Raw genomic sequence first — 22,525 nt, forward strand, 5'->3', positions numbered from 1 at the left:
CTTGGTTTGGGAAAGTACACGCTATGATGTTAGCAGGATGAAATCGCCTAACCAGATATTTCTCAGAGTATCATATCCCCATCATAATGCGACGCATAACTGTATATTGAACCAGCCTTCTACGACCAAAATATGGTCTGGGCAGAAAAAAAGCTTTGAAGAAGCACAAAGGCAGAGAAGGTGCCCATCCTGGGGAGCCTCGGCAGGGCCCAGTTACCAGCCTTCCAGAGGCCCTGACAGCTGCCCTAACAGAAGCACCAGCCTCGCGGTGCAGGCAGGAACAAGCCTGGAGCGCCAGACAAATCGGCCCCGCCCACTTGCCGCTCTCGGAAAACTGGAACCCTGCCCCTTTGGAGAGGGCGGCGGTGGCGGTGGCGGCGGCGGCGGCGGCGGCGGCGGCGGCGGCGGCTGCGCGGGCCTCGGGTGCGCGGGCACGCGGGACTCCCAGCTGTCAATCAGGCGCGGGCTGAGCTCTACGAGGCGGAGCGGCGGCGGTGGCGGCGGCGATGGGACCCCAGCGAGAGATCTGCAGCTAGGCTGGCTGCACTTGCTCCACGGGTCAGGGGATCGGAGGGGGTAGGTAAAGCCACGCAGAGTCCAGGGGTGGCGGCTTTCTATTCTCCAAATGTCTTTCTCCAGTTCTCCCTCTCTTCCCTTTCTCTTTCCTTCCTCCTTCATGCATAAATGTTCTCTCTCTCCCTCCCTCCCTCATTCATTCACGTTTATTATATGTGCACCAATCTCCACAAAAAACATGCGTATTAAAATCGGTGAAAACATGCAAATTAGGAAGAGGTAGCTCCATGCTTTGGTGGTTTGTGGTTTGCGTTATGTAAGAATTTGAGGCGGGGGTGGGGGGCCACGAGGGGCGTACAGCTAAAAACTTAAGAGTTTCCTTTCCATAAGATAAGAAAAGTTGTGTATTAGGAAAGAGTCAAATATATGTATTTAGAGTTTGCAAAGTTGGTTTGATTTATTTTTCAGGCTGAGTTGAGCCCCCACTGGCCCTCCCCACTCCTGTGCCACGTCTGAAGATGTTTCAGTGTTTTGGTGTGATCTCAGGACCTACTTTTTGTGTTGTTAGACAGGAACATTAGGGTGGGGGTCAGACAGAGTCTGGAGGCCTCAAAGAAAACAGAGCTGGAATTTAACAGCTAATGTTTGATTGGTTCCTGGCACTGTAACAGAAATGTTTTCAGGACCTTGGAGAGCTCCTTGGGCTCCGCATCAGGCCAGCCTTTGGTGAAGGGCATGTGGGGAATCTTCAGAGAAAATGGAGATGATGACAGATAAAAAGAAGAGAAATGTAATTCAGAGACGCAGAGAGAGACAGGAAAGGAAGAGATACAGATGGGGGTGGAGGGCAGGTGTTGGGGGAGGGAGGAAGAGGAGAATGTAGTGAATTCAGTGACCTATGATTGGCTTGTTTTCGTTTGCTTATCCAGATCCAGGAAGCTAATATAATTTGCTTCTTTCCCCCAAATCTGCCCACACACCACTCACAAAATTTGGGGGAAAGTAAATGGGTCTTGACGATTTGGCTTTGGTCCATATATAGGCTGACCCTAGAAATGATGAAAACAGTTTATCAGGCCTCAGCTTGGCTTACTCACCTCAAGTCTTCAGGTTCTCCTGCAAACAAATGGGGACCTGTTCATCAGAAAGAATTCTTAATGATCCCTTAAAAAATATGGTCCCAGTTATTATCTTATTTCACATAACTAGAGTAATGTAGGAAACCAACAGCCTTATAGTTGGCAATGGCTTTTTAATCAAATTTTGCATGGGCACCTGCTTTTCTTAGGCAGCTGGAAAGCAAAATGATCATGATAGGAAGCAAACGGATATAGGAGTAAAACTCAGCCTAATAAGTAAATCATCCAAAGAGCCTTACAAAGTGTAAAATGCATGTAAACATATCAGAAAATATAGTGATTATAGGACTCATATATTTTACATTATAAGACCAAGCACCAGAAAATATCAATTCTGAAGTATCTAGGAAGCAAGGAACTTTTTTAAATTTAGAATTTGTAAAATAGAAATGGATCAGTCTATTTGGTATTATTAACAACATGGAATATAGTTATATAAAAATGAGAATAGCACGTGTATAGTGTGTTATAATTTACAAAGCCCTTTTATGTCATCTCATTCACTTTATAAATTATTATGAGAACCCATTGAAAAGTTCTAAAATATAGTTTAGACTTTTGTTTTTTAGAAAGTTATCTCAATTTTTAAACATGAAGTTCTTTGTCAATGCTTTTGTCAACATTAAAATGATTCTTTATAAGTTATATGAATGTCTTACAAAATTTAGATTTTTATCTGGATTACATTCTGCAGAGAGTTTTTCCTAAATAGGATTGAAGAATGTGCCATTAAAAGGAACGATCAAGGAGTAAACCAAAAGAAGAAGAAAAAGAGGACTTCAAAGGTAGGACTCAAACCTTATCACATGTAGATTCATAAGCACCCTGTGTCTGCATGTAGATAAAGAAGAGATTAAAAGAGAATATGGGTACTTCTTTTTCTCATTTTAGCTTCGGATTTTATGTACCTTTCTAAAAAATAAATCTTGAAGAATTAAAGTTAATGATAACAAGTAAGATAATCTTACATGGTTACTCCTTTTTAAAAATTATAAAAGTGGTTACATGTCCACTGACTTTGAAGGTATTTTAATAACTCAATATAAAGCCACAATCTCTACCACTGTTTCAGAAAAATAAAATATCTCTGAAATAATCCATTGGTAGGAACACGGTTCAGGTTTTAAGACCATGCTTATATAATTTCAGAATGCCTGATTTAAAAGTGAAAAAGCTGTTAGCAGGCTTTATTGCCTTCCTGTATCCCCTGTGAGTCTGACCGAATCTTTTAAGGAACTGACCTTTTGGCTTGGTGTTGAATAAGTGGTCTAAATTGTCTATGTGCCTATACTTTGTCTTTTGCAGCACTGGCCCTGTGGAAAAGTGGCTATAATGGGAACCTCAGTCTCATTATCTCAGAATCATTTTATGGGAGAGAAAAGCAGCATGAAAAATTGAATGATATTTCAAAGAAAATAAATAGAACAGGGCCTGTGCCTGGCCTCACAACTGACTCACACATAGCGTCACAGGAAAACACTCATATTTGTTGCCTCTCTTCTCTCAAGGAGACCACGAAGACAAAGAATATAATGTCTGTAATGTTCTTAGAGTTTCATGAGGCATAAAGATTTATTTCTGCTTCAAGGCTATGAACAATTATAACAGAAAATAAAAAGTAACTGCATATATTAGACAGAAATTTAAATTTCCAACACATTGATACTACAGTCTATTGGCACACATAGTGATATCACAATAGCACATGCATGAGCTTGTTTCCCTAATACGGGAATTATTCAAGGAATTCTGAGCATTTGTACTCCCTTTACCTCTTGATGATGCTCATTTTGTTATGTTTATTGCTTCATGAGTGTGTCTCCTTGTAACCCAAGAGTCCATTGAGGGCAGACCTGGCTCCACTCATCTTCATAACTATTATCTATCTCACAGGTGCCTGGCACATAGTGCTTTAAAAACACTGAAGGAAGGGGAGGATGAAAAATGGAGGACTACTCAGGCCTTCAGCCACACCAACCCATGTAGAACTCTGCAGGAAGTTTCAACGTACTGGAGATTAAAGTGGTCAACAGTACAGAAAATGTCCCTGCCCACATGTAGCTTACACTCTATCATGTATATGGTCTATCAGACCATAAGTAAATAAACCACACATAGAATATCAGATAGTAACAAGTGCTAGGAAGAGAAACAAACCTAGACAAGGGGATAGAAAGTAATGGAACACTGATATTTAGATATATTGATTATAGAAAGCCTCTCAGAAGAATTTGGTAGGGAGTGGCAGCATAATTTTTTTCCCTCCTCTGGTCTCTGAGTTATGATAGGTGTGCTGAGTTGGTAAGAACTGAATATTCATTTAATGTATAACAGTGCATGCAATTGAGACAGTTGCTATGGACAGATTATAAAAAGAAGAAATCCATGGATGGATCCTCATTTATCAGCAAGTAGAGCATCCTTCAGAGAGAATAAAAACAACTGTCTCTTCATAGATAACCAAACAATCACACACAAAAGTTGCTTGTGCCCCATCATCATGGCCATGCTGGCAGGGAGGATGCAACAGGCTCCATCAGAGTGTTTACAGAATGAAGACTAATGTGGATTGAATTAAATATAATACTAAAGAGTGTGTTTACTCATCCCCTCTATCCATGTACCTCCTGTGATGTTAAAGCTTTCTGTGAATAAAAAAGGCTCTCTAAAATATGTTCATTAACAACAGTCATAGATTTAACCTTTTTATTGTTGCTACTACAGCTATTGAAATACAGACATCAAAATTCTTATGAAACCTTGATCTTTAAGTAAATAATTAGCCAAAGTAAAAAGCCTTTGCACATAGCTTCTGTTTCTGTCTCAATTCTAGTTTGTTGTATATAGTTTAATAACTGCCCAGTCTTTAAAGTGACTTCATGAAGTGACCTCACATATCTTTTTTTATGATACCAGAAGTGTCCATCAATCAAATAGGATTCCAAATAACTGTAACATGGGGACAAAAAGTTACTGACTTCCCTAGGAGATGTATAACTCTCTGTTGAGATTTTGTAGGTCCAAATCCATCACTCTAACATGTTATATTTTTAAATTCATGTTCTTCCAAGTCATTCTCCTCTAGGAGTGAATTCCATGTAGTTATATGTTTGGGAAGATGTGTGATACCTGTCAGACCCTTGGGGATCCTATTTTAGGCAACATACGTGATACTGAAGTAACTTGTTAAACAACACACAAACATTTAGTCTACCTAGTAGCAAGTAACTAACCTAACTAGTTATATGCCCTTTTTAAAGGGAAGCTGCATACATACTAGTATAAAGTAAGAATTTGAGCTGTCAATGAGGATATGGAAGGAGGTAGGAAATCAGTAAACCTAGTTGTTCATTCAGTAAAAAAAATGATAGAGTCATTCTGTACAGACAAACAAAAAATCCTGAAAAGCTACAACTAGAAGGAATTAGAGATTTATCTGGTCCAACCCTCTTATTTTAAGGATGATGAAACCATAGCCCAGAGAGGCTAATGAGCTTGTCTGGAATCTCCTGACCAGTAAGTTGCAAATCAAAAAATGGCAGTAGAGTCCATTCTCTGCCCTGTGTAGGTAACACAAAACAGACCATGTTCTTGTTCATGTTTTGTGCCCCTGGAGGAGAAAGTAAGGTGCTTTGGAATTCCTTTTCTGGAATGTAGCTAACAGCTAAAATTCCACGGCTTCAAGTAGAGCCTTCAATCACTCAGGCTCAAAAACATTTGTTTTATGACACTTTCTATCTCTTTTATGATTTTACCCATATTGTTTTTAACAAAGTTGGACAACTGGGTCTCATCTTATAAACCAGAAACATTTAACCTAGTGTGCTGGTAGCAAACTGTGCGGGGAATGGCTATAATATATCACACGGTCCTTCTCTGCATCAAAGCTCAATCCTGGGAAAGAACAACTTCAGCATCTAAGGAAACATAACTCTTACTGTTGCTATGAGGGATTTTTTTTATTCCTATCATATCTATTTTTGTCCCTTTTTCATGTTAAAGTCTCTGATGCTTTATAGAAAATCTGAAAATATATATTTAGAGGAGGTGGTTCTGACTATGCAAGTATATGATTCAGTCCATACTCCTGCTTCTCGTGTTAATTGTCATCTTTCATCTGTTCCCTGACTCATGGTGTAACCTTTAGTAGATGATTTTTCTATGCCTCAGTTTCCTAGTTGACAAAGCAGTTAGTAATACCAATCCCATCTCCCCTGGACTGAAATTTGCATTAGAATGCCTTAAAGGAAAATGCCTTTAAAATTATGCCACTTATATACCAATGGTAATAGGCTCTTGTTAATCATCTTCATTGTATAAGCATTAAATAGAAGGTACTGAAGAGATCATCCTAGTGCTTAAAACATTAAAACTAGGTTAATATTCTTTTGATCTGCCAGATTTTGCTGCTCTACTCAGGCAAAGAACATTCTAAAAATCTTGACTTTTTATGAAATCATATCTTTCTAAACGTTTTAAAGCAAATGCGTTCGTGTGTGGGGGGGTGCAGGTGTGGGTGTTTATGTGTAGACTCTTGCCTCCCTGCACTCTTTCCCTGGGTGATTTCTCTAGATGGCAGCTATACCTGAAACAGAAAAAAGCACAGGAGCTAACAGTTAGTTGGTTTTAATTGACCAACAGCTAAAAAGATGAGGTTATTGGTCATCATTAATAGCCCCATTTTTCTAAGACCAGGACCATGTTTTCCTCCATTTGACTACGTTCTTAACCGAAACTCATTTGTAGCTAAGGGCACATATTTGAAGATATTCTAATGGGTTTACTTTGTGCCCACTGCACAAGGATTTGCTGACTATCCCTGGTTCCAACTTTGATTTTAGCCGCATAATTCTATCCAATCAAACTAAGTGGCCACATATAGGCACTTGATGGGACTGTAGATCGATATTTTTCTTTTGTAGATAAACATTACTAGCTGGTTGCTTGATAAGTAATTGGAAACATTTAATATGCCTCTGTTGGCAGGGATTACAGCAGAAGCTCTGAGAAAACCCATCTTAAAAGAAAAATAACCGTCTGTGTTGTTCCTCACTTTGTCACGTATAGACTATGTCCACATAACTAAAACTATCTACAGGATAATTTTTTTTGGAAGAAGTCTGATTTATTTGAAAACACAAAAATAACCACCTTCATTTATATTCAAACAATAGTGTGGCAGCTATATTGTGGACTAAAGAGTTCTTTCAGAATTTTATATTTATTATTTCCACTTTTTAATATTATACTTTAAGTTCTGGGATACATGTGCAGAATGTGCAGGCTTGTTACATAGGTATACATGTGCCATGGTGATGTGTTGCACCCATCAACCCATCACCTAGGTTTTAAGGCCCACATGCATTAGGTATTTGTCCTAATGCTCTCCTTCCCCTTGCTCCCCACCCCCTGACAGGTGTGTGATGTTCCCCTCCCTGTGTCAATGTGTTCTCATCTATCTACAGGATAATTTAAAAATCCAAACACGTATTTCACATTTCCAGCTATACATTTATTTGCTTATATGGAGATCAGAAATTAAGATGATAACTGACAATTCCCTTATTCAACAAAATTACTGTCACTCAGTAATTCTTTTTTTTAACCATGATTAGTAACAAAATCCATATAAATGCCTCTCTCTAAGGGTATCAATTAGGTCAAATAAAGTAGAAATTTCCATTTTAAAAAGGCAGAGCCCCTAACAGCCTGCCCAGGACATAGTTTTATTTAACAGTTCTCTGAGTTCTTACTTACACTAGACACTTCATGGAAAATAATAAAAGGCTGTGTCCACTCTCCACATTACACTCTAGCCACCCACGTGGACAGATGTATCCACAAATAATGGCTAAAATATATGGTGTTAGAGTTAGTGAGGTGTAAATTATTGGCCAAGCCATTTGTGATTAATAAAGCATGAGGCATAAGTTGCTCAGCAGCTTTTTAATAAAACTTCATACAACTTGACAATTAGTTAAAATGTCAGAGGAAGATACATGAGATCGGAAAGCAAAATTTCGAACTAGTTAGAGTAATGTGGTGTGGATTCCACAAGGAAACATAGTTAAAAATCTGAGAGGACAGTTAAAGACAAACTCCATCTTCAGCAAATGAGAATGCCTGCCCAATTCTTTAACATGTAAGTGCAAAGACAACTAGATTCTAAGAGATTAAAGATTTCTTGTCAAGGCAATAAAAATCTCAGCTTCTTTGTTCCCATTTCTTGTGTGCTTCATACTTAAATGTGTACCTAATTTATGTGAGTTGTGCTGTTGTATCTCATTTCATTTATGGAGATGCAGTTCTAGTCATTGAGTGTTTAGGTAATCTTGCATTAAGCAAAAAAGAACAGCTTATAAGAAAGACGGGTTTGTTGTAATGGTTGTTTGTTTGTTTTTTTGAGACAGTCTCGCTGTCGCCCAGGCTGGAGTGCAGTGGTGCGATCTCGGCTCACTGCAAGCCCCGCCTCCCGGGTTCACGCCATTCTCCTGCCTCAGCCTCCCAAGTAGCTGGGACTACAGGCGCCCACCACCACACCGAGCTAATTGTGTGTGTGTGTGTGTGTGTGTGTGTGTTTAGCAGAGACGGGGTTTCACTGTGTTAGCCATGATGGTCTCCATCTCCTCACCTAGTGATCCGCCCTCCTTGGCCTCCCAAAGTGCTGGGATTACAGGCGTGAGCCACCGCGCCCGGCCAAGAAAGACGGGTCTTTAAAAGTACCTTTTCTGTAATGAAAAGAGCATTGTTCAACTAGGCATACATTACTCAGTCTGGTTCTTACCTTTCATATGTCTTTTGATCCTGTGGCCAAAGCCTGTGGCATTAATCCATGTGGATGTTGTCATTCCAGCTGGGAAGGATGAGTTCTTGCAGCAACGTCTGTGGGTCCAGGCAGGCACAGGCTGCAGCTGAGGGCAGGTACCAGCGCTATGGAGTCCGGTCCTACCTGCACCAGTTTTATGAGGACTGTACAGCCTCAATCTGGGAGTATGAGGATGATTTCCAGATCCAAAGATCACCTAACAGGTGGAGCTCAGTATTCTGGAAGGTAAGGAAGGAGCATGTGCTTAACTTAGGGAATGGAAAAATTATTGGACATGGTTAATACTGCAGCTGTGGAGGATGGAGAGGTTTAGTACTCGCTGTGTGTGCATCACTCTTGGTGATACTAAATGCATGTTTCTTACATTAGAAAAGAAGAATCTAAACCTTGGGCCAAAGAAAGCCTCTAAACACAGCACAATTATTGATGAGCAGGTTAAACATAAATAGGTGCAATTGCCATATGAATTATTATTATTGCTACTATTAAAAATGTGCCATTAAATTCACTAATTGAAGCCATCCATAGGCAAAACATTACATTCTTTCAGCCTTCCTTACAGGCATGGTAAGTATCATTTGACAAATTGCAACAATTATTAAAAAGAAATCGTTAGGTATTTAGAGGGAGTTAATGATGAAATGTAGTACAGTGGTCAGTATACCAGCTCCACCTCTACCGAGTGTGTGATCATGAGGCTTTCTGACCCCAGCTTCCTCAAATGAAGGAATCTCATTAGACAATGTATTTAGTCCCTCAACAGACAATTAGTGAGCATCTACTCTGTGCCAAGAGGGTTCAAAGTGCTAGAGGTTAAAGTGGTAAACAGGGAAAGAAAAAGTGACTTCCCTCATGGAGCTTACAATCTATCATGGGAAACAGGCTGTAAACAAAGAAACCACATGATAGAATGTTAGGTAGTGATAGTGCTATGGATGACAGGGGGTGATGGAGACTGGTATTAGGATATGCTGATGGTAGAAGGCTTTCAGAGGAGATGCCATCTCAAGGAATACCAGGATGAGTTGAGGGAACAGACCTGACTGAAGGTCATCCTAGACTTGGAAAATAGTAAGTCCAAAAGCTCTGAAATGGGAACAAGTTAACAAGTTTGGTATGTTTGAAAATGATCCAGAGGTCTCCAATCTGGTTGGAGTGGGGTGAGAAAAGGGACAGGCAATGAATTAAGAAAAATAACAAGGCACAGATGATTTATGTACAGCCTTGTACACCATAGTGAGGTCTTGGATTTTTACCTAGAGAGACATGGGAAGCCACTGGAAGAGGCTGATTAATTTAGAGGTTGTTAAAGTACCCAGGCAAAAGATGCTGGTGGCATTAGTGGAGATGGTGAAAAGTAGTCAAATTTTAGGTAAAGGTTATGCCTATTAGACATCCGAGCAGTGATCTCTAGTGACAATTTAAATATATCAATCTACAGCTCATAGATTGGGAGTTATTGACACATAGAATCTATACAAGGCACTGGACTTCTGAGATCATCCAGGAAAAGAGTGTGTCCATAACACAATACAGTGTTATGGACATAGAAGAGGGCATTGGGACATTCCAACATTTAGAAACTAAGAAGAGGAAGAGGCTTCAGGGATACTGGGAAGATGAATCTTAGATAATGCCTAAGGTCTTCCTTAATCTTTGTTTCTCCCAAAAGATCCCAGAATTTTTTGACATGGACATTGACATAAACTTGCAATTTATTGGCCATATAGTGTAACAAGAGGCGGTATAGCATAATAATTATAAACATAGATTCTAACCTCAGACTACATGAGCTCAAATCCCAGCTCTTTTCTTTAATCATTCTGTAACCCTGGGCAAATTAATTGGCCTTATGGGGCCTCTAATGGTGATACTTATAGCACCTACCACATAAAAGATATGAGAATTAAATGAGATAATATTTACAAAGAGCTTAACACTGTCTTGGTATGTACTTAATGAGCATTAGCTATATTAGCTACTATTACTGGTTGCTGTATGAAGCTCTGAGTTCTTAAATGGAAAAAAAAGTTGAAATATAGTTAATAAATAAAGTATTAGGTAACACAGTTGTTAACATGGATAATCCAAGACCTGTGTTAATTCAACATCATATTGTTGTCACATACTCTGCATCAGAACCGGTCAAGTCAGCATCCTTGCCCTGTAGAAATCTCACCTCTGATGAATCCTTACTGGCTTTAGCCAATGAAATGCACAGCCAAGCTTGGCACATCTTATATTTACCCAGATATGTGGGTGGTTGTTTCCCTATTTGTCAAAAAAAAAAAAAAAAAAAAGCATTTGCCTGACAGATCTATTGTGCCAAGAGCCTAAAATGCCACTGACACACAGAATATTGTAAGTGTTCATGGAACTCCAAAGCACTGGTTGTTATGTGATTTGTGAAGCTGTAAACCCATCAAATAAAACATAGTTATGGGTTTAAAACAAATAACTCACAGTGAATTACCAACCCCAGAATTCATATTTCATTATTTTCTCCCTTCTATTTTGTACAAACAAGATCCAAAAATATTTATTTACTATTATACTGGAGTCCTAGATGTATATCTTAACCACAAAACACAAGAAGCCTAGTGTCAACCGGACTGACCTAGGAATTCACTGTCTCAGAGACCTCATCTCTATCAAGGGATAAACCAACTGTTCCTGGGTTTCCTCCTAGGGAATATGAGTGAATTCATGCCAGTGGATTTATGAAGTGCTTTGTACCAACACAGGAAAAGGCACTAGCTATGCTCATGTTTCTATTATGATTCTTTTTCGTGTTTTTTTTCTTTCAATCAAATTGCATCTGTAGGTGGTTCAAATTGCTGGCTTCTCCTTTCCCTGCTTCCACTATAGTGTTGCAAGAGTCGTGTTGGCCTCTCACTGGGGGCCGTGCTCACAATGCTTTGATAGGACTCTGCTCTTGAGGCAGCTTTACAGCAGTGGGCAGCGTGGCAAGACTTAATGAGAAAGGAGATTGGAATCAAATGGGTCTGAGTTAGAATCTTTATTGCATGCATCTGCATAACATCTATTTCACAGTACCATTCTTCCTCTCTTTCTTCAAATGTGTAGCTGTCCAACATGCACCAGGCTCGGGGATTCTGATGTGAATAAGATCTTCTTTTTCAGAGGTGAACAAATATTCTTCAAATGTGAAGAAGATATTTTCTTCACCTCTGAATAAGATATAGCCCTTGACCTGAAGGAGTTCGCAGTCAAATAGGGCAGGTGGCCACGTACACAGATTGTTATAATGCAATATGCTAAATGCTCCCCTTAAAGCAGGCACAATACTTACTGGGAGCACAGACGGGCAGGGTGGAGTGGGTATCTGATGCAGCCTAGGGAAGAAATGGCTCCAAGAGGAGGTCACATGTGAGCAAGCAGGAACAGGGTATCCGAGTAGAGAGAAAAGTATTGCAAAAGCTAAGAGTCATGGGCGAGTACAGCATGTTCAGGAGACTGCAAAGAGTTCCCTGTGGCTGGGGTAAATGTTCAAAAGTTGAAGAAGAAGAGTAAGGAGTTGAACCTGGGAATGCATACAAGAGCCAGTTCACAGAAGACTCTGAAAGGCCATGTAATACAAATTTCTCCATAACATTTCAGCTTGAATACAGTGAGGGGCAAGATACTGAATCTAGGCTTTCCTAGTTGGGATGTCATAATCAGGTATAAACACACACAAACGCACATACACACACATACACAGAGTGCCACACACTTTCTCTGTGCTTCAGAGGTCCTAGGTTGCTGCATGACTGCCTCAGCCACTTCTAATTTATCCCACTGCCTGCAGCTGATGCCATCTATAAAAATCGATGTAACATAGTCCCATCACCCATTGCTGCTGCCCCAAAATCAATCAGGCTATGGTGGAATTTTTTTTGTTGTATCTTTGCCTTTGACCTTGACTAAGGCTGTTGCCACTTGATTGTCCATGCAGCAAACAGCGTCATATGCAGGTGTCAAACCAATGGGAGCAGTCTTCTCACCCCCGGTCATTTCCTTCTCACCTCAGGGTTATCTTCTTGCCTTCTCCTCGACCTCTCTCAGAAACCTGTATCAGCCTACGTCAGAGGTTAATATGTCATGGAGGCATTTGATGGCGATGTGCAGGTGCAAGGCGTGACCGCCTCCTCCACAGCCTTACTAACTGTGAAAGTGACTCCGGTCCCTCTCTTTCCTCTCAAGACCCAGGTTGAGTTCCTCCTATCTGCCCTGACCTCTCCAGTCCCCGCTCCTAAGCTAAGTCAGAGTTTAAACTTTTAAGCTAAGTCCTTGTTTTTTCCTTCAAAGTTTTGCTAGATATTGAGAAGTTAGTTTTATACTAAAGATGAGAGGAGCTGTGGAAGACTCTGCTTTTTAAATCGCAAATAAATATTGTATATATTTGCCATGTACAACATGTTGTTTTGAAATATGTATTGTGGCACGACTACCTCACACTAGCATGTGCATTACCTCACATCCTTTTTTGTGGTAAGAACACTTAAAATCTATTCTTTCAGCAATTTTCAAGAACACAATACAGTCTTATGGACTATAGTCACCATGTGGTACAATAGGTCTTTTGAATGTATTCCTCTTAGATGAAATTTTGTATCTTTTAAACAAAATCTTCCCAATCCCCTCTCCCACTCCCTCCCAGTTCCTCTCTACTTCTATGATTTCAACTTTATTAGATTCCACATATAAGGAAGATCATGCGATATTGTCTTTCTGTGCCTGGCTTATTTCACTTGATATAATGTCTTGTGGAAGACTACTAAGAAGAGAAGCCATGTGGTATAATTTCTGTTTATAAAAGATTTCTCAGATTGCCTTTGAAGGATGGAGCAATGGAGATCATCAGGACACTGTTGCAATGATCTAGGCAAGATATAATAATGGCCTGCAACATTAGAGTGGCTGCAGTGGACAAGACAGAAAAGATTCAAGAGATTTTTATGAGATAGAGTGACTAAGATTTAATATCCACCACTATGACTGTGAGGAACAATTTCATGAATGGGTGGATGGGAAGAACACAAATAGAGAAATTGGGAAGGAAGTTGCAGAGCACCATTTTTACTCTTTTGGGTTTGAGGAGTGTTTGGGACATTTTTCTGTAGATTTTCCTGTTGGTTGTCAGAAATATGGTCTAGAGCTCAAGTCAGAGATCCAAGCTGGAGCTGGAGGTTTGGAAGTCATTGGTAACAATGACTGTTGAAACTGTAGCTTCCAATTAAACGCTAAAGAGAACATAGTGAATAAGAATAGGTGGAGGTCAAGGATAGACTCCTGAACCAGACGTGGTGGTGTGTGCCTATAATCCCAGAGGACTCAGGAGCCTGAGGAGGGAGGATTGCTTCAGGCCAAGAGTTCAAGGCTGCAATGAGCCATGATTGCACCATTGCACTCCAGCCTGAATGACAGAGAGTGACCCTGTCTCTAAAAAAGGTGGGGAAGGGAATCCTGGGGAACACCGATAATTTACGAAAAACATCCAGCAAAGCAGGTTGAGAGTGAGTTGTTTGGAGCAGAGATACACAGAGGACACAGTGTGTCAGAGATAACCACGGGGAAGGGTTTCAAGAAAGTATAAGGGTTTAATATCAATGAACGTAGAATATTTAAGTGAGCCTAAAGAAGAAATTAGATTTGACATTAGATTTGACAATTAAGAGGTCCTTTGTAACCTCGGAGAAGCAGGTTTAAGGAAATCATGGAGGACTAAGCGTGGCTGTCAAGGGTAGAAAGGACATTGAGGAGTAGGAAGAGAGGGACGCAGAGCTGGGGGAATTGCTTTCGAAGATGGAGGCAGTTGAATGTGTTTATGCGCTGGAAGAAGGAATCTCTGTTAGGTGGAAGAGCTGATGTGATTTCACTGCCCAGGTGAAAGGGTCTAAGAAGATTGTGAGGTCAGGCTATGGAAGGACCTCGATCATCGCCAGGCGTCGGTTCTTGCTTCATAAAGCTCAGTGTCAAGCTGAGGCAAGCAGGGACAGATGAGCTAGAGTCTGCCACTGCTACTGGCAGACATCACCGCTCATAGCTCAGGAGAGGTCAGCACAGCCCTCAGGGCTGATGCAGAAGAAAAAGCCCATCTTCGCCCTTGATGAGCTTCCCCTAAATAACCTCTAACCCAGATGGCACCTTGCACATGCAGCTCCATCCAGCATTCCCCGCACGCCAGGCTGTTCTTCCCAGCCATGCAGGTTCGCGCTTCCAACAGTCATTCCTGCCTCCTCTCTGCCAGAACAGCTGCGCCGCGACTGCTGCCAGCTCTGTCTATTGGAGTAAACTGCATTTTCAGGCCTCATCAGCTCACTGGGAAACAATGAAAGGATGTTGGTCAAAATAACAGCAGTCTCTGGCCTGTAGCCCCTACCAGCAGAATTTCTGGCATATAAATAAGTTTTCTTTCCTTTCCAATTTTCCTTTCCAGCAGCAGGAACTGGGTTTTCACACATCCTCCCACAGCCAAGAGTGGAATCGGAAGTTACAGCACAAAAACTGTCCTCGCTGCTGTTTCGGGAGTTTGTCACCACCTGGAGAGGCCCTTCTCTGTCACCGTTGGGATTGGGCTTACCACCCTAAGGCCCCAGGCTGCTCTGCTGAGCCTGGAGAACGACCCTTCCAAAGCATTCCAACTCTTCTGTGTGGCCCTAAACAAGGCTGCTTTGCTTCCTCAGAAATTTAAACAACCTCTGCATTGCAATTTTGTGACTCTTTCCTTTGGGAGCCCTCTTTCTGTTAGACCTGGGACCAATTCAACTTAGAACTGTGTCCAGAGATAATTTTTATGATACTGTATGGAATCGCTCCCTCAATTTTTATCCTTTCCAGTACTCAGCATGGTACCAAGACTAAGCTGATGAGTCCCAACTGCTCTCCTCACCTCCCATATCCTACTCATGACAGACTCCTTCGTACCTATCATCCCACGCTCTCCCTCCCATGCTTTAACATGTCTGGAATTCCCCAATGGGTGTATCTCAGGGAGATTCTCATTGAAGACTGGCACTGACAGCACCTTCAGAAGCCTTGAAGTCAGCTGTTCACTGTGTTGTCTTCCCCACTACAGAGGGCGAGCCTCTCTCTGATTCTCTCATGTCAATAGAAAAGGGGAGAAGGCTCAGAAAGGCCAGCCACGTTCCAGTTCTTCAAGTGAACAGGAATTCTGCCATCTGAAAGCCATGGTTTGCCTTTTAGCTTCTGAGTGATAGTCCAGGAGTGGATTTTCATCTAAAGCACTGCTCAGCTGAGGAGCAGACTGCTCTGAGAATCAATCACCTGGCTCTGTGTTCAGCAGTCTCATGGTTTAAGTTAGGCAGGCAGGACGGTTTATTGAGTATCAGGCTGGAATAAGAGCTGTGGGGAGGCAAGACAGACACACACTGGTCTCACTTGCTCTTCAGAATCTCAGAAACTAAGATAACTTTCGGCCACCCTCAATTTTTGAGAATTAATGCCATTCTTCAGCAGGGAGGTAGTTTAGTGACATAGGAAGCATGTCACCTTGGATAGTTAAATCAGTTTTGCTTGTACATTCAAAATTTTCTGATATGCGTCATTTTCTAAAAGTTATAAATAATGGTTAGTCTTGGAAAGTAAATGTACTTGCCACCATTTTTAGAAAAACGTAGAAAGCAATCCAAAATGTTATATTTTACAGCCCAATTTTTCCTGTAGTACTTACGTCTTATATAGAACAGCTTTTTTTTTTTTTTTCCAGAAGACATCCTATTGACTCTTTTTCAGTTTCCTTACAATATGAGATACTGGAAATGTGTTCATATATGGTGGCTAAAACTCCTTTGAGGTTCAAATAAAAACAATAGAAAGAAATATACAAAATACTAATGGCGAAGTATTATGGGCAGAAGAAAAGTAAAGGGTAGCAGGAATCACACAGATCTAGGTTAGTACTAGTCACACCACCTGCTATTTTTGGGACCATCAACTATGCTTTTTTTCCTCTTTTTTTCCCGAGACAGAGTCTCGCTTTCGTTGCCCAGGCTGGAGTATAACGGTGTGATCTCGGCTCACTGCAACCTCCACCCACCCCAGGTTCAAGTGATTCCCCCGCCTCAGACTCCCGAGTAGCTGGGATTACAGGCTTGCGCCTGCATGCCCAGCTAATTTTGTATTTTTAGTAGAGACGGGGTTTGACCATGTTGGTCAGGCTGGTCTTGTGTCCGGAAGTGGTTCCTCCCAGTGAATTTTTGGTCTCTCTGACTTCAAGAATGAGTCCACAGACCCTGGCAGTGAGTGTTAACAGCTCATAAAGGTAGTGTGGACCCAAAGAGTGATCAGCAGCAAAATATACCGTGAAGAGCAAAAGAACAAAGCCTCCACAGAGTGGAAAGGAACCAGAGCAGGTTGCGGCTACTGGCACAGGGGCCAGCTTTTATATCCTTATTTGGCCCCGCCCACATCCTGCTGATTGGTGCATTTTACACAGCACTGATTGGTCCACTTTACAGAGTGCTGATTGGTCCATTTTTACAGAGTGTGGATTGGTGCATTTACAAACCTTTAGCTAGACACAGAGCGCTGATTGGTGTGTTTTTTACAGAGTGCTGATTGGTGAGTTTACAAACCTTTAGCAAGACACAGAGTGCTGATTGGTGTGTTTTTACAGCGTGCTGATTGTTCAGTTTACAAACCTTTAGCTAGACACAGAGCGCTGATTGGTGTGTTTACAATCCTTTAGCTAGACGGAAAAGTTCTCCAAGTCCCCACCCGACCCAGAAGCCCAGCGGGCTTCACCTCTCAGTCTCAAACTCCTGACCTCAGATGATCCACCCACCTTGGCCTCCCAAAGTGCTAAGATTACAGGCATGAGCCACCATGCCCGGCTAAACTATTCTTCTTTAACCTTATAATCCTCAGTTTCTTATAGGTGAAATGGGAATAAAAATACCTACTTCTCATAAGATGCTTGTGAGGATTAAACGAAAAACACATCTAGCATTAGCCCAGGTCATAATAGATGTTCAATAATACCAGTTATCCTTTTCCCCTTTTTGCTAGGGTGATAGATCTGTGGATACGTTTCCCTTCTATTAGCCAAGCCTCCTTTATTAGTGTATTATCTCAAAAATTTAAATGTTAAAGATTAAATTATGTTATGTATCTGGTTATTTTCCTAACCTTGTTATTCTAACTAAAAGAATTAAGAACAGGAGGAAAGGAAAAATTACTTTAAAAAGTAATGGTGTTAGCTATTCCTTATTCCAAGTGCTGAGCGATTTTAATACTGTTACCAATGTAGCATAACAATTTTTCAAGGGGTGTCTTTCCAAATAAGAATAGCTACTTATTACGATTTATAATTTTGCCAGATACAACGTATAATTTTGCCAGATACAAGGCTAAGTGCTTTTATGCATAGTCTCATTTAGTCCTCACAAGTCCTCTATGAGGTAGGTATTATGAGCATTTGTCATTTTATAGATGGGAAAATTAATGACAAGAGCTTTTAAGTAACTTTCCTTCTATGATTCAAGTGCTAGGTGGTGGTGGTAGAATCCAAGCATGAGTCTATTTATTCCAAACCTGTGAGCATTGACCACCAAATGGTACATCATTTCCATCTTTAGTATGTTACATTTCATTAGAACTTGAGCTAATGCAGTTTAACCTCCATCTGCTATTCTGAACACTTCCTAGCACCTGCACAAGTACACCCCAAATAGCTACATGTGAGAGGAGAAAAAACACTCTCCTGGGGATCAGCTCTGTGCCTTCTAACCCTGCTTCTGCAGCTTGCTAGCTGTCCATCTTTGGTCCATGACTTACCCTCTCTGAGGCTACATTTCTTTACCTGTAAACTGGCAATTAAGGTTCCTTCTCTGCTTACTTGGAAAAGAGGTGAGTAGTTACAAAGACTGTCCATGTCCTCCAGCCAAAACCAGCAGGAACACACCTATATGTTGAACAAGTTGGATGTATTACTCATTACAGTGAGAAAGAATGTCACCATAGGGGACTGTGGGGCATTGCAGTATGAGAATGTGAAAAGGAAGTATAATATTATAGGTTGTGGGTTCTGGTTGGGTGATTTTGCGGAGGGTCTAATGAAGCAAGAGTTCACTCTGGATTGTTAGGGACAATTCTATGATTGGATATCTTAATAAATTTTATGTATAGAGAGGACAGATTAGAGTGAGACTAAAGTCATCATAATTAAAGAAGTAGCTGTCATTCATATTAGCCAGGAGCGGGGGTCATGTGGTAGTTTGTGGTTTTTACAAGGACCTTGTTTTTGTCTGTGCTTAGACAAAGTTATGAAGGGCCACTGTTTAGTCTCACTTCATCAAGGTCACAGAATGAGCATGTGTTAATGTTCTGTGAGATGGTGCCTGGCGGAACAGCATGGCCTTGCTGTGAGCTCCTAGCCAGCGTCTAACAATGTCGAGGCCTAAGGGACAGAGTAAGGCCAGCTCCTGGATATCAGGGCTACTTTTCTGTTCCTCAAGACCAAGTGAGACAATGTAAGCAAAAGAAGCAAAAGAAGGTTTTGTCAACGGCAAAACATTGTACAAATTTAAAATAAAAGATATTTATATATATATTTATATATTACATATCTAGTTTTAGATATATGATATAATATATATATCTTTAGATATATGATATAATATATATATCTTTAGATATATGATATTATATATATCTTTAGATATATGATATAATATATATCTTTAGATATGTTATATACTATATATATCTTTAGATATATAATATATAAGATACACATCTTTAGATATATAAGATATATATCTTTAGATATATAAGATATATATAAGATTATATATATATATATCTCTCAAGGCTGAGTACTGGAGTTTTTGGTTGGCATTAAAATTAGGAAGATCATCTTTCACCTTTTTCAACAGAAAATTAAGTGTTTCCTGCAAATTTGGGGTAACTGGGAATATTCACTTCTCTCAAGAAACAAGACAAGTGCTGCCCTTGAGGGTTCAGGGGCAAGCCGAAGCACCTTCCTCACTCTATCTTGCTTCTGTCATTATCTGCCTCTAGGTCGGACTCATCTCAGGTACAGTCTTTGTGATCCTCGGATTGACTGTTCTGGCAGTGGGCTTTCTTGTGCCCCCCAAAATCGAAGCATTTGGCGAAGCCGATTTTGTGGTGGTCGACACGCATGCTGTCCAGTTTAACAGTGCTCTGGACATGTACAAGCTGGCAGGAGCCGTTCTCTTCTGCATTGGAGGCACGTCCATGGCAGGGTGCCTGCTGATGTCGGTGTTTGTAAAGAGCTACTCCAAAGAAGAAAAATTCCTCCAGCAGAAGTTTAAAGAACGAATCGCAGACATCAAAGCCCACACCCAGCCGGTTACAAAAGCTCCAGGGCCAGGGGAAACAAAGATTCCAGTCACTTTGTCCAGGGTTCAAAATGTCCAGCCTCTCTTGGCAACCTGAAACCTTTCCCACTCCAGTTCTTCTTGTCTGATTTATGCCTGTGGTTAAAAGGAGCAGGCCAGTTTTCGAGATAAAGAAGATTTGGCGTTGACTGCCCCAGGGCTGTGTTCAGCTGTGGGCAGTATAGTGGGTGGACTCACACTTGCTCAGTTCAGGCAGCTCTGCTGGAGGTCGGTGCCATGCCTAAGCCTGTGCACATGCATCCAGCTGCTTAAGACGGGTGCTTCCTTGTACCCGGCCACCAGAAGCCCCCTGGAACTCCTCTTTCATAGATCGTGACTTTGTGTTATTTTCCGTGTTATTTGAAAGTGCCGAACAGTTTAGACCAGCTCACCAATGGCCAATGTGGTCTATTTTATTTTCTAATATTGGTTTATCTAATCTTTTCTGCGTGGTGCTGTCTTCCATTCCTGTCTCACTATGTGTAAGATTTTGTCATATGTGTTCATAGAAACATGGAGTTCTCTGATTTTGATCCGAACATGAGTTTTTTAACTATATCTTGACATGAGGTTCCTGACATTGGATACAAAGTTATCAGCATTCACAAATCTTTTTGTTTTTTCCATTTTTTTTCCCCCTTTGAGATGAAGTGCTGTTCTTTTGCCTAGGTTGGAGTACAGTGGTGAAATCATAGCGCACTGCAGCCTTGAACTCCTGGGCTCAAGCGATCCTCCCACCTCAGCCTCCCAAGTAGCTGGGACTACAGGCACCTGCCACCAACCCCAGTTAATATTTTTTTTAGTTTTTTTTTGGAGGCAGGATCTTGCTATCCAATTTTTTTAAAAAAAGCTAAAATTGCCGACTTTAGAATCTTGACAAAAAATTAATTTTAGGAGAGTCTATTTATGCAGTGTTCAAAAGTACTGAATTAGAAACCAGGAAATTTTAGTTCCCTCTACTACCTGTGTGATCTTGGGGAAATTATTTAACCTCTCAGTCCTAATTTTCCCCTTCTGTATAATGGGAGTCCTGAATCACAATATGTCTGGGCTCTCATTACTCAAACATCCGAGATTCCATTTTTGCCATTTGTCGTCGAGTCTCTCCCCAACAGATGTTTGTGATGTTTTTGTGGCTGTCACCATGGTAGGATTCTTTCAGAATTAGACTCCTGGAAAGTCACTGAGTCAGCAGCCTTCACACCATCTACCCTTAAATATCCAACCCCAGCAATTTATACAATGCTGTCATATTTTTATAAAAACAAAAGTAAGCCATCCTCAAATAAGGAACCCCTTGGTAGATATTAACCTTAAAAAGGGTTTTCATTCTCAAACAAGATGCTTTGTTCTCCAACAAGATGTTCATCTCATCACTTGCACTTTTATTTTAATGTATGGATTCAGATTAGACTGAGAAAAATGGAAAACGTGACCTTGGTATTTTCTTAAAATTGTGCCACCTTAGAGCGCCCCCCACCTTTTTTTTTCTTCCTTCTCTGGATAAATAAAATATGTGAACAAGTGGAACCTGAATTGCATTGTCATTCCTTCAGTGTGGTTATTTTCTCTCCAACATGTAATTTTCCATTCTGAGACTGAATAAGCTCTGATGTTTCCCCGGCTAAATGGAAGAATAAATGAAGCAATTAGTACTCTTTGTGCACAGTGTTTATTTTGCACAGTCCAGCATAGAACACAGGGCAAATCAGTATCCTCAGCAAGGATCATTGGCCAGATTTTGGAGAAATCGTTCCAGTTTCTCAGGTTCTCTGTCTTCCTGTGGAAATACCATTTTAATTGTATTTTTTAAAGACTTATGCAAGCCCCCAAGCATCTGTTCAAGGCAACATTGTTTGAAGCTTTCCATGCTTGCTTCTGTCTTGCGTACCAATGAATCTCTGAGTACAAGACTTGACTTGTAAAAGCCTCCAGAATGAAAAATGATGGCTGGTGGGAACTTCTAGGTACAGACATAACAGCAACTATTTAAAAAGCAGCTCTCTTCCTCAGATGAAGGCCTAAAAGAAGCCGAGGTGGATAAAGTAGGAGCTGGGTTTGAAAACAATTCAGCATGCCCTGTCTTTCCTGTTCAGTCCAGTCTTCATGGAAGTGGGTAGTTGTAAGGACCCTCCCAGCCCACAAGGCAAGGATTGGGAGTTATTGTGGTAGAGCGGAGAAAGGTGGCTGAATCGGATTAGGAAATACAGTTTGATCTTTGGAAAGAACGCAGGCCGTATATAATCAGAGGCTGGGAAGCAGTGGAGTACGCATTTTTTAAAGATATTTTCTGGCCTGGCTTGGGAAGACATCTCAATTGTATGACAAACAAGAATGACCTTAGAGCCTTGATCCCAGCCTCACTGCTTGCACTAAACCAGTCCTTCCCTTCAGTATTGAAACTTCTAAAACAAAGGGAAACCACATACCTAGAGTGCTCAGATGGCAACTGGAGAAACTTAGAAATGGTTTATGGCCCAGAGGTCAGGTACATACAGGCACTTGGATAGAAACCTTAGATAATATGGGCCCACCCCAGGCAGACGTTTCCCCACCCCTTTGTCAACATTCATCGGCATTTGCTTAGGGACTTCCAGTGATCCCACACCTACTGTCCCACAGGTGAGCTGCTATATCTGATAATGACTCTGTGTGGT

At 40.9% G+C, this 22,525-nt stretch overlaps 1 protein-coding gene across 2 annotated transcripts; it reads left to right on the forward strand.

The window, feature by feature from the left end:
* Positions 1-413: 413 nt before the first annotated feature.
* On the forward strand, positions 414-21,523 carry NRSN1 (neurensin 1). Of its 2 annotated transcripts, XM_054492998.2 has the most exons (4): positions 414-576; positions 2,350-2,440; positions 8,509-8,706; positions 19,528-21,523. In XM_054492998.2, the coding sequence occupies exons 3-4, from the start codon at positions 8,518-8,520 to the stop codon at positions 19,924-19,926; spliced, it is 588 nt and encodes a 195-aa protein (XP_054348973.2). In that variant the 5' UTR covers positions 414-576; positions 2,350-2,440; positions 8,509-8,517; the 3' UTR covers positions 19,927-21,523. The 2 variants fall into 2 exon arrangements, with proteins under 2 accessions (XP_054348973.2, XP_054348974.2); XM_054492999.2 differs by lacking the exon at positions 2,350-2,440 and having other exon boundaries at positions 19,528-21,489.
* The last annotated feature ends 1,002 nt before the right edge of the window (positions 21,524-22,525 follow it).

This window comes from Pongo pygmaeus, chromosome 5, assembly GCF_028885625.2.
Source record: "Pongo pygmaeus isolate AG05252 chromosome 5, NHGRI_mPonPyg2-v2.0_pri, whole genome shotgun sequence".
Classification (NCBI taxonomy): domain Eukaryota; kingdom Metazoa; phylum Chordata; class Mammalia; order Primates; family Hominidae; genus Pongo; species Pongo pygmaeus.

Excerpts from the sequence above, each read along its gene's own strand:
- NRSN1 (XM_054492998.2), top strand. The coding sequence starts at position 8,518 with ATGAGTTCTTGCAGCAACGTCTGTGGGTCCAGGCAGGCACAGGCTGCA. Across the intron at positions 8,707-19,527 it reads GGAGCTCAGTATTCTGGAAG|GTCGGACTCATCTCAGGTAC; the intron begins GTAAGGAAGGAG and ends ATCTGCCTCTAG.